Source organism: Montipora foliosa, chromosome 3 (assembly GCF_036669935.1).
Source record: "Montipora foliosa isolate CH-2021 chromosome 3, ASM3666993v2, whole genome shotgun sequence".
Lineage (NCBI taxonomy): Eukaryota > Metazoa > Cnidaria > Anthozoa > Scleractinia > Acroporidae > Montipora > Montipora foliosa.
This window is the reverse complement of record NC_090871.1, coordinates 31,410,893-31,422,666: the sequence shown is the minus strand read 5'-3', so window position 1 is coordinate 31,422,666 and position 11,774 is coordinate 31,410,893. Positions and strand designations below refer to the sequence as shown.

Sequence of the window (11,774 nt, the reverse complement as noted above, 5' to 3'; positions counted from 1 at the left end):
TTAATTGTTAATTTTCTTTCAATTTACTATTTTCTTTTGTACAGTCTTCTAACTGTCCATTACTGAACTGAGTCCCTAAAATGCTTTTCCACTAGCTGCTTTAATCTCTCAATGGCTTCCATGTTCCTTGAAGATCTTTCCATTATAAGTGTCGCCTCTATTCTATTTCCAAGCCCCCATGTTTATGAATGTCCACCTTAAGCTATCGGTTTTGAAACCAATACATGCAACTTGGTTAGTGGAAATGTCACAGTATAACGTAAAACAGTTTAATATCGCTTTTGGTATAGTTCTTAGATCGCATTAACAGTCAACAAGAGAATATAAGGTAAGGTAGCGAATTCTCTGTATTTGACTGTATTTCGATGAAAATTATTCGAAAATTATTATTGTAGTTTCATTTCATTGGTTATTTCAAAGACGACGCCTCATTGGTCGGATGGCGTAAAAGTGGATCGCGTGGCTATAATACACTGAAATGTAAATTGTGTATTACTCAAAAACGCGAAATTAAGGTGACTCAAAATAAAAATGTTCGCAAAATATGCGCACATCAAAATCGCGAAAAAAACATGTCGCGAAAGTTTCATGTAATAAGGTAACTTAAAATTTCAGCGGGTAAATGCAGCTTATTATACATGCAAAACACGAGTTTAAAAGCCTGAAATCTCAAAACGCCTGTACTACATATTAATTCTGCAGTGAACACACGCATTGCATTCTTAAACTAGTAAGTTTTTGACGTCATTTTCTTCTCGACCCAGCTCTCTCAAGATCTTAAAGTAAGTAATGGCGGACCATTTAAATAAGAAAATTCCAGTTTAAATAAACTAGTGTCTTTTTGAAATCAAGGCTTAAACCTTTGGTCGTTTAGTGTTTAGTTAACAAAAATACGAAAAATACGAATTGATTTTTTGGTCACAGGAACACTTAATATCTTGAAAGTTTGTTTGCCTAACACCCCAAAAGCAAAATATTGCGCTTTAATATCGAACCAAAGCTTTTTTCCGCTTTTGGTATAGTTCTTAGATCGCATTAACAGTCAGCAAGAGAATATAAGGTAAGGTAGCGAATTCTCTGTATTTGGCTGTATTCCGATGAAAATTATTCGAAAATTATTATTGTAGTTTCATTTCATTGGTTATTTCAAAGACGACGCCTCATTGGTCGGATGGCGTAAAAGTGGGTCGCGTGGCCACGGAAGCACCACTGACGAGCACGGGCAAGATCCAAAAATAAGTTTCAAATAACTATCATGAGGTTACAAGGATACTCTCTCTTACCTCATATTCTCTTGCGGTCCTCCATTACTTGCCTCCTGACTTGTAGGAATGGAAATGACGTCCAAGATTCACTGGATACCGAATACAGCATGTGTGAATGCGGTGTATTTACTATGCAAGAGACGAATCTAGTATGAAAACCCGAGACTCTAGCGCTGCATGCTAAACCAGTAGTGCACGTGTAAACATAACACACTCATAGGCGATTTAGCGTTCAATGACATTTTTTCTGGATCCATCTCAGGATTTCAAAAATAGTAATAGCAGGTTGTTACTAAAATAAATATTTTGAGCAAGAGCCGATACCACGTAGATTTGATTATTTAGTAATGTACTATCTTTTGACACGCCAAACCAGCCTTCCTCAGGAACAATAATCAAATCTACTTTGTATCGGCTCTTGCTCAAAGTATTTACTTCTTCAACTTGTAATTACCCCGATCAGATCAAGACAGTTGATCCAAAGTACACCGGCATGGTTATTGTCCGCAGTTGCCTGCTTTTAAAACAACTCTGTTTAATAAAAAAACCTTGAAATTGAATAACAGCAATTTTCTTGAAATGAAGGGTAAAAATATTGATAAACGAACACACATTCGAAATACGAGGAACAAACAAGAAATGATTTTAGATCGAAGTAACAATTGATGAACTAGCATTAATTTAAAACTAATAGATCTGCACTCTTTGGAGGTCCATTTTTCATTTCGGTTCCTTTCTTTGCTGTCCTCTGTCCTTTCATATAAGCCCAACAAATTGATCTGCTTCCAACCGAGTGGATTCATAGCTCAATTGGTGGAGCATTGCACCGGCAGCGACAGATATCATATGGCTTGTTGTCGATATTTAACAACTACTCACTGAAGTGGAAGTGGCTAGTGGTGGATATTCACCTCGCCACAAAGCGGCGAGGCAATTATCCACCACTACCCACCGTCACTGAGTTTGCGGCACCAGCCTAAGGTTAGCTTTTAGGGTACCTTCTGTATTGGTAATAAAATGACCTGTGACCTGTAAAAAATACCAGCCGGATGCCGAATCACGTAATTTGGAGAAAAAACTTCAGGTAATTCCACTGACAAAGTGGAAGTAGGTGCAGCAGGTGTTAGAAGGGGATTATGGGTAGTGACTTGTGTATTTAAGCTAGGTATTTATTTATTTATTGACTTTGCCAGTTAAGCTGGCAGAGCGCCACAACAGCTTGCGCCAATTACTGTGGCCCCTTTTTACCCTCCCAACCATGATACACAACAGAAGACAGACCACAACACCGGGAACCACAACTACAGGAACTAGGTATAGCATGTGATTAGTCATTCTAGGTCGACATCGTTTACCCGCAATTTCCCAGATCACCCCGGGTATGTCTTTCCCTATTTCCGAATTCTGAAGTTGTGAAAATAGTTGAGTCAACAGTTTCTTAGGTTAGTGAATGTTTTTCAGTTTCGATGAAGCACAGAGATCGTTGTCCGTCTTCAATCGAGCCAACAGTGAGCACGCCAGCAAATAACTGAGAGAAGTTTAGACGCTAATAATCGACGAGTCACTTCGATTCAAGATGAATGAAAACAAGGATCACTTTCGATTTAATATGGAGCTGTCTGACACGATAGAAGAAGACCCCTTGCTTGGCTAAGTTTTTCTTTTAGGTCAACAAATCTCTGGAGAAAGTAAACCTGGTGTCCTTCTGTCTCCCAAGTCTGATACCGGTCAACGACTAGCCGGCTGTCCAAGTCTATTGAAAGGTGTATTGATGTCCAATTTTGCTTTTAGTACTTCACTTTACTGTATTACCCATGATTATTCAGTTACGGAGGCTATATTGAAGAGCCATTCCAATACGCTCTTGGTTAGCGGCATTTTGTCGAAATGTTATGATGAATGGGTTAAATTATGTACCCCGGGATTTATCTTCAGTTTCATACTTGATGATTACAAGATTCCTTTCTGTGGTATGCATGCACTCAGGCACCGCCTGGCATCCACTTAAGGTGGCTCAAACCAGTTTTAACACTTTCAAGAGACCTAGCTGTTAGAAGGATTGACACTATAACACTTTATCACGCCGTGATAAAGATATACGGTGACAGCAATGTTATGGTACCACGTAAAACATCAATTATTGCTGAACAAGATGCATTCATTTTAGGGACGTTAGAAGTTACCGTGGCAACCGAAAAGCCTTGCAAAAAAACCCTATATTTTGGCTTTAGTTGCTCATATCTGAAAAACGAACTCGGTGACCCCAATTTTTTATTGCAGAAAAGTGATTAGCAAGACAAGATGAAAATCTCTGCAAACTTTAAAAAAAATATGTGGAGCGGATTCAGAGCTACCTTAAATTTTCAATGAATTAAGGTGGCTCTGAATCCGCTCCACATATTTTTTTTAAACTTTGCAGAAATTTTCATTCTGGCATGCTGTTTACATTTCTCTAAGTTCAAAAGCCGCATTCATACTACCGGTATTTTAGGAACGCCGGACTGTATGGCTGTTTATGCCAGTGCCAGGTTCCTTTGGCCTCTGTGGTAGGCCAGCATGGTTTACAGACAACACAAACGTACGTTGTGAGTATTGTTCATTACGGCAGCTAAGTGCTGGAACCGCAGCTTCTTTCTCGTCTGCTTCGGATTTATTTTTTCTCTTTATATTAAGTGGATTCTTAGGGAATGTAATCTTACCGCTGTTTGCTTGAGTAGGCTTTTCGACTTTGACAATTATACGCTTAGTGATGTAGTATTCACGATGTTATAGATCATGACTGGGGCCTCACACAGTTGTTTGGTTTTGTTGCAGCTATTATGCGAAATTAGCCCGCTTTTATTCTAGTTTTTGCCATCTCAGGACCGGGGCGGGTTGATGCCTTTACTCAAGATTGGGACTCGAACTATGTCGGGCTACATCCACCTGTGTCAAAAGTTGTCAGTGTTCTTTCTCATTTGAGAACGTGTAAGGCCGAAGGATGCCTTGTGATTCCCTTCCTGTTTTTTGTACTGAGGTGGTAGGCACTGGTATCCATGTTTTCATTACTGGCTGTTCCTAACCTCGATTGTGGGAGGCGCGGTGGCCTAGAGGTTAGCGCACTGTACCCCGGATCGAGCGGTCCGGGTTCGAGCCTTGGCAGGGTCATTGTGTTGCGTTCTTGGGCAAGACATTTCACTCTCACAGTGCCTCTCTTCACTCAGGTGTATAAATGGGTACCGGCAAAATATAATGCTGGGCGTAACCCTGCGATGGACTAGCACCCCATCCAGGGGGAAATAGAAATACTGCTAGGCGCTTCATGCTACAGTACCTGATGGGCCACAAGGCTCGTAGCAGACTTAACCTTACTTTACCTTTACCTACCCGCCATTTAGATACTGTTTGTAAGAAGCAAAGCTAGGAACAGCATTTTTGGTGCTAGTTCCACTGTTTTCTAGTTAGCTTTTTTGCCTGAGAGAATGTTTTTGTCGGGCTTTTTTACTGATGAGACTGGCAGCTGCCCCAAGTGTACGAATTTTTTAAGAGGTCTTTTGTTACCTTTCTGTATATATTAAATTACTGTTTTGTGGGCAAAAGAGTGTGTGCCTTATAATCGAAAATGTGTTCTATTCATGATCAATATCAGATCACTTTAACTGGATTTTACCGAAACGTTTAATTAATGGCCGTTTCCTAATTTCTGATTCAAAGTTTGTGGTGTTTGAACTTGTATATTGCTTTATTTCTTGAGTAATGTTCTCCCTTAGATGTTTCCTGAAAGAAGGAATAGCGCTATTCAGGGAATAAATCTGGGATAAATTTATTACACCTTGCAAGGTGGTAATAAATCGCTATTCCAGGGCCTCTGCAAAAACAAGATGGCCGACATGTTGCTGTTTGGTCGTCTTGCTGATGCAAGACGCGCCAGACCGCGGCGTTTTAGGCTCTTTCATGCACATTTAGAAAAACCCGGGCTCGTTGTCATAAACTTTGATGATCATTTTACTTGTTTCGGAGGGCTCGCCCGGTGCCGGTCCACCACCCGTCTTCCTTTGCGTCTTTTTCTGTTGGCTCCTTCTTGGCCGTGATGATGAGCCCGTTCCATTTCTGTTTTACTTCGTAGATGGTTCAGCTGGCTACACCAACGGCATTAACCTTCTCTGTAATGGCTTTCCATGTTTCAGTTTTGGTTTTATTAGTAACATTGTCAGTAAACTTGCTTTGCAAGATGTCTTTGTTTGTCTCCACGTTTTCTGTAATTATTGTCAACTCTCTGGTAGTAAAATTTGGTTTCCTTTTTCTTTTTCCTGCATTGTTTCTGGTATGCTCTTCCGGATCCATGTTTACTCAGATACAGAAAAATTTCGTCCTTCACTCCCTTCACAGTGCTTTAACCACAGGCAGCCGGCGCGCATTGCACTCAATTTCCTGCCAAACTTGTTTGTCAGGTGGGAATCCCCTTTGCTGGAAGATTTATTCCTAGAATAGCATACTTATCCCTGGAATAGCTATTCCAAGAATAAATAGTGCTTCCAGGAACCCATTTTTATTCCTGGTATAGTTATTCCTAGAATGGCAGATTTATCCCTGGAATAACTGTTATATCTGGTAAAATGTATTCCTCCTTTCAGGAACCGGCCCCAGGTCCCCCCGCAATCTTTTGAGCAAAGGCAAAGTTATTACCTACCGGTATTCAACATGCCGGGATCACTTGTCTAAGGACCTGCGAGGGCTGGTTCCGAATCCGTCAATATATGGTGCGCACACTCAGTAGATCTTGGGGAGCTTCTAAGGCCGCCCAAGAGCGGGGTTCGCGAGAGAGTTTTTCAGGGACATGGTCGATCGAAGAGTACCGCTGACAAGGACGGATATGTTAAAGATAATTTCGTTTCCAGGCTTTCCGTGTGCAACTCTTTGGGTCTCTAGCCTCTTGTAGTAAGACATTTTCAAGCCGTAACTTTGTCTTCTAGTTATGGCTTTTATCCAATGTGGAAATATGGAAATATGGAATTTCTGACGATTGAGTGGAACGAAAAAGCCTGAAATTGAATATTTCTGTGTCACTAAAGCGACAAGGCCTGGGTTGCAGTTGGTGTCAGAGAGGGATTATGGGTAGTGACTGGTGTACTTAAGCTAGGTATTGCATGTGATCAGTCATTCTAGGTCGACACCGTTCACCCGCAATTTTCGATATTTTGGACTTGTAAAGCTTTTGTAGGATGGGGAAGGATTACGTTTTTGCAAATGTTGGCCGTGTAGCACTTATATTTGAACGGACTTACCTGATTAGAGTGTAATGTGAAGTTCCAAGTATCTACCCCATATGAACCTTTAACATCGTCAGTTCCCACGGCCTGCGCCCGTCTGATCTTGCTCAGTCGGTAGAGCAGCGGTGATCTAACCCGAAGGTAGTGGGTTCAATTCCCACTCTGGTCAGAGTTTTTCTCTGTCCTTGTGTGGGCCCATTTCCATCAGTAGGGCTAACGCTCACATGGTTCATCTGGGTAGATACTTAGCACTTCACATTACACTCTAATCAGATACTTTTGTAGGATGGGTTCTTTATTTCTCTAGCTGGCTAAAGCGGGCAGCTTTTGGGCGGCCTTAGTTTTTAGCCCCATTTCTTATCATTAGGCGTATTCGTCTGGGTTATGATTGCCAATTCAATGCTTCCTGTGACTTTTCTCATAGATTAGTCAAGTTTGCAACGCTACACCGATGCTCTAGTGCTAAGCCATTCTAGGTCCAACTTGTAGTTAAGCTTCATTTATTTTAACCCCGAAGTGTTTGCGCCACTGCGTTTGGTTCGGGGAACACTTTCCCATTTTTCCCACAGGGTTTTTGGTTTTTCGAATCCGGCAGGCCGCGTATTTTGTATTTTCCGTGCTGTATTATTTGTGAACCATGACTGCTTTATTCAATTTATGTTCGCCAACAGTTGTGGCTTTTATCCAATATTCACGCTTGTAACGTTACGACGGTGTGCGGACGAGACTTCCAAAATAAACCCAATGGTATATTTCTCTGGCGTCTGTTGCGTGGTCAAGCTGAAATCTGGCACTTCTCTGTATTCATTGGCGTTTGTCTGACCTTTGATCCCTGCATACTTGCATTTGTGTCGGGATACGCGTTAGTGCACTTGACTTGAACGGTTTCAAACGATGCAACTCATAAGGGTTGGTGATAACCGCAAGCCACAATTTTCATTGTATGGCTGTCAAAATTCAAACCTTGTTAAATGATATAGTAAACTTTCTACACCAGAATCCGCTGAGTAAGCACAAAGAGCGGAAAGTTAGAATTAGGAAATATTTGCATGTCTTTTGTCACTTTGGTTTGTGAATATACCCGGTGGGTTAATTAACATTGGAATTATTTACTCGTATGCCACCAGATGGCGTTATTTCACTGCTGTATTTGCAATAAATGCATTAATACGGGAAGGTATGGCGTTTGATTATATTGGTTTTGTTTCCAGAAATACACAAGAAAGACCAAAGCAAAAGTTATGACCGATCGATCAGATTTTTATAAGAAATTGTGATGATGGCATGCCAACCGCAACGTCAAAATTAAGGAAAGTAATATTCTTTTCAATATGTGACTTTTCAAGTTTCTATTTGCCTCTTTGTTTACGAAATACTCAAAAACCTGCCCTCAACGCAATAAGCGAAGCAGAAGTTGGCGCGGGAAGCTGGAAGTCGAGTGAAATCAGCCACTTTATGGCGTCATAGCACGCAGCGACGGTTGTCAAAAAGTAATACCGTTCTAATTTTGTCTTGCTAGTGAGGTATGTTTTGATAAGTACTTTTGGTCAGCTTTTGGCAAGAGACCAAGGGGTCGAATTCTAGTTGTGTGTCGGGGAAAAATCGACGTAAAGAGTTTATGTCCAAAATATTTTATGTAAATATACAAATTTGAAAGCAGGTGCCTCAAAAAATAGTGTATAATTAATTGATTTCTCGAAGCTTGTTGGCTAGTGTTTTGGTCTTTCGTAATTTATTGCTTGCGAAAGGACCTTTGATTTCTTTACTTCACACAGAGCGAGCTGAGAATTTACCAGACTGTTTTTGAACCGATCCAGAATCACATTCAATGCATGGTATGGTCATTTTAGGCCTGGCCTTATTTATACCTGAACGCATCTAGATCTTGCATTTAAATAATTCAATTACGATCAACGCATGTCGTTTGCGAAAAAGTTACGAATATTTCGTCTTGCCTGCATCCTAGCACTTCTCAGAAGCTGAAAGTAATTTCGGCGCCTTGTTTTAGTAAAAAGCAAAACCAAGAAGCGGAGAAATAATGGAAGAACAAGAGTAAGCTGGAAAAGTTGAATCATTACTGAAATCAACCGGTGAGTATTCTCAGATGTTGGCATTTAAGCGTCAAAAGGTTTTTCGTCACGTTCCGAGGAAATCCTTTCGATTTTTACACTTTGCAGGAACTCGAAAATTTCACCTTTTGTAAATTGTAATTTTGTTAATATTTTCAAGTTTTAAATAGACCAATAGATTCTTGTTTATATCCCCAAAAAGGAAAAGCTCGCTCTCTAATTGATGTTCTCTTTTATATTTTCAGCAGTTTGAGAGAAAAAGTTGGCATTTTCTATTTCATAAAAGCAGATGGGCCTTTAATGCCTCGAATTTCTGCTTTGGAAAATCTTCAGTCTCTTCATCAATGGATTTTACAGCCAAAATCGGTGGTTTCTTTCGAAGTATTATTAACCCAGAGAGCGATTCTACGCAAAATGCAGACAATCCAACTCAAGAAAATAGGTAGGAAGCAAAATACGGGGAATATCAAAAATTATTTCTTTATTGTCAGTCTATTTCATTATTCAGGCGTTCCGTACTTCGGTTTGAATAAGTTGTTCCTGGTGGTGTAAGAGATTCCGCAGCAAACTACACGCTTCTCAGCTCGATTTGAACTTCAACCAGATATTATCCACACCAGGATCGAGAATGAGATGGCCAGGAAAGCGAAAATGAATATCGAAATACAAATAGATTTCGACCGCAGGGAGTGTTTTGGTTGATCGTGTGCGAAACTCGAATCAGCATAACAGACACCCAGCTGGCCAGATATGCATACATTCTTAAGTCAAATTCCCTGCTTTGAATATTTTGGCTTTTTGGTGAATAGAAAGTTCAACAATGGATAAACGTTAATGCGCTTAAGTGAGGAAGGCTGGATTTAAGGAAAGTAGGAAACATTGAACTCGATTCGGCTTGAGATTAATAATTCCTCTTTATCAAAAAATCATAACTTGAACGAAGGCAGAAGAGAAAAACATGGATAATTGACTCTGCAAATGTTTTAATTTAGAAGGTGTATGGGAGCATTCTAAATAGGCTGTAAGCCAATGAGAAAGTACAGATGATACTTATAAATAAATGGGAAAAAGGCATTAGAGTTTGCCTTCGACAAAGATAGTCTAACATGTGTATTTGAGTCAAGTTAAAAGTCTTAAGGCCTGTTTTGTTAATACTGCTTAATTGAGGCCAAGAATATGGATGCAGTTCCTTTTAAATTTTTTATATCTTCTCGGTTGAGATTGTTTCGTTGCTGTCTGTGTTTAAGGTCCACAAGTAGCAACCAAAGATCTGCCGAAGATGATAACCAGTATGAAGAGCGAGATGCTGAATTTATAGACGACGAGGATTACGAAAATTCCACTGGTTTCTTGCAAAGAAACAGCTCCCTTCCATTGCCTGGGAAGTCCAGACAAGATTCAAACACAGCTAGTTTGGCTTTACAAGTCCCTAACGCAGCAACTCAATTTAAGAGGAGATACACTTTCGCTGGCAGTGCCCCTACTTACGGCCTTAACTCTTTAACGAATGGTCGATCCGCATCCAGCGTTTCTCGAAGGCACAACGTGGAAACAAGCAGCATTGTTTCCGACGACGAAACCGTCCGTCGCAGCGCCGCAAGAAGAGAATTTGGGAGCGTTCCAACAAGAAGTCGGAGCGAGACGACGAGGGCGTTTGGCGGAACGCCCTCAAAGAGAATATCCAGCTCCAGTTCTGTATCCGATTGGGCAATGGATTCGAATATTCGTGGAGTTGGTCGCCTCCATGTTGTACTGGATTTCACAATGCATACAGCTAAGTTATCAGTGACTGTTACGAAAATTGAATTTCCTCCATATCATCATCGAGACAATTCTTTGTTGGAAGTGAGTGTAATGTTACTGCCTGGGAAACGGCAGAGCTTTAAAACCAGACCCCGGGACTTCAATGAGCCCATGGCAATGTATCTTTTCCCCAAGGACAAAATCAAGGATATGTCCTTGAGAATTCGCCTATACGAGCAAGGTGCAATGAGCTCTAAGCACTTATTAGGCGAGGGAACTCTTCGGCTAAGATCAATTGATTTAGATTCTGAAATGATTCCTGCTTCGGTCGATTTGCAACCGCCAGGATCGTACGTTCCTGAGGCGGCGTCTGGAGCAATTATGTACGAAGGCGAACTAGCAATTTCCGAAGAAGATCGACCAGAGATTTTGTTATCTTTGGAGTATCGCCCAATGACGGGAAAGCTTCTCCTGGAGGTGATCAAGACTCGAAATTTAGGCATGTTGACTGATTCAAAAGCTCGAGAGACGTATGTCGGCGTCAAAGTTATTAAAGACAAAGGAGAACTTATTAGCAAAAGCAAAACTACATTAAGACGACATATGATAGATCCAGAATACAACGAGATGTTTTTGTTTCACGTTCCGGAGCACGAGCTAAACGCAGTCACCGTTTTACTAACTGTCACAAGCATTTCTTCAAAAACTTTGGCTTTGAGGAAACATAGGGTGGGGAGAGTTTCTCTTGGACAAAACTACAGCAGCGAGGAGGAATTACGGCATTGGTATGAGATGACACGCCGAAAAGAAAAATCGACCGTGGCTTGGCATAGAATAAATCCAATATGAACAACTCCGGCTAGATTACAAGTACACCAAGACAAGATATCAATAGTTCGTTGACTAAATAAGAATTTTCTGGCTGGGAAAGTTTTTGAAGTTGAAAGTTTTCAATAATGAAAACTGGAATGAAACCAGTTCTGCTTTTGTTGTTTTTAGCGTAATTTTACTTTAATTTTATTTTTATGTTAGTGTCGTAACAAAAATGCATCGTCTTCTAATTACTGTGAGCTTAACACAATAGCTGAGTAATAGACCTTGCTGAGAAAAAATAAAGTTTTGTAATTGTTTTGTAACCCCTCGGGTCAAAATACAAACAATGTGTTAATATCTTAACGATCCAAGTTATTCTGTACATTTTTCAGCTAGCAAATAAAAAACACACATCTATGATTTTTGTCATGTCGTTATACATTGATGAAAATATTTTTTCATGTTATTTTAAGCATTCCTTGGTATCTTTTTCGATGTATCGAGGAAGTAAACCACACCTTAATTTTTTGCCTTAGTATGATTAGAATTACTCAACAGCTCTTCTTTGCCTCTAGCGATTGAATTAACACATTCCAGTGTCCTGTAGCTCGAATGAATGGAAACGTCAACTATCC

General features: G+C 40.3%; 1 protein-coding gene across 5 annotated transcripts; it reads left to right on the top strand.

The window, feature by feature from the left end:
* The first annotated feature begins 7,678 nt into the window (after window positions 1-7,678).
* LOC137994734 (synaptotagmin-14-like) lies at window positions 7,679-11,556 on the top strand. 5 transcript variants are annotated; one of them, XM_068840334.1, is made up of 5 exons: window positions 7,679-8,037; window positions 8,290-8,349; window positions 8,481-8,604; window positions 8,829-9,025; window positions 9,831-11,556. In XM_068840334.1, exons 4-5 carry the CDS (start codon window positions 8,928-8,930, stop codon window positions 11,173-11,175), a joined length of 1,443 nt encoding a protein of 480 aa, XP_068696435.1. In that variant the 5' UTR covers window positions 7,679-8,037; window positions 8,290-8,349; window positions 8,481-8,604; window positions 8,829-8,927; the 3' UTR covers window positions 11,176-11,556. The 5 variants fall into 5 exon arrangements, with proteins under 5 accessions (XP_068696435.1, XP_068696437.1, XP_068696434.1 ...); XM_068840336.1 differs by lacking the exon at window positions 8,290-8,349 and having other exon boundaries at window positions 8,523-8,604; XM_068840333.1 differs by having other exon boundaries at window positions 8,290-8,604.
* Window positions 11,557-11,774: the final 218 nt, after the last annotated feature.

What these genes read in the sequence shown, in the direction of transcription:
- LOC137994734 (XM_068840336.1), top strand. Translation starts at nt 8,928, where the DNA reads ATGGATTTTACAGCCAAAATCGGTGGTTTCTTTCGAAGTATTATTAAC. An exon ending in AATCCAACTCAAGAAAATAG is followed by an intron (nt 9,026 to 9,830) that starts GTAGGAAGCAAA and finishes TCTGTGTTTAAG; the next exon opens with GTCCACAAGTAGCAACCAAA.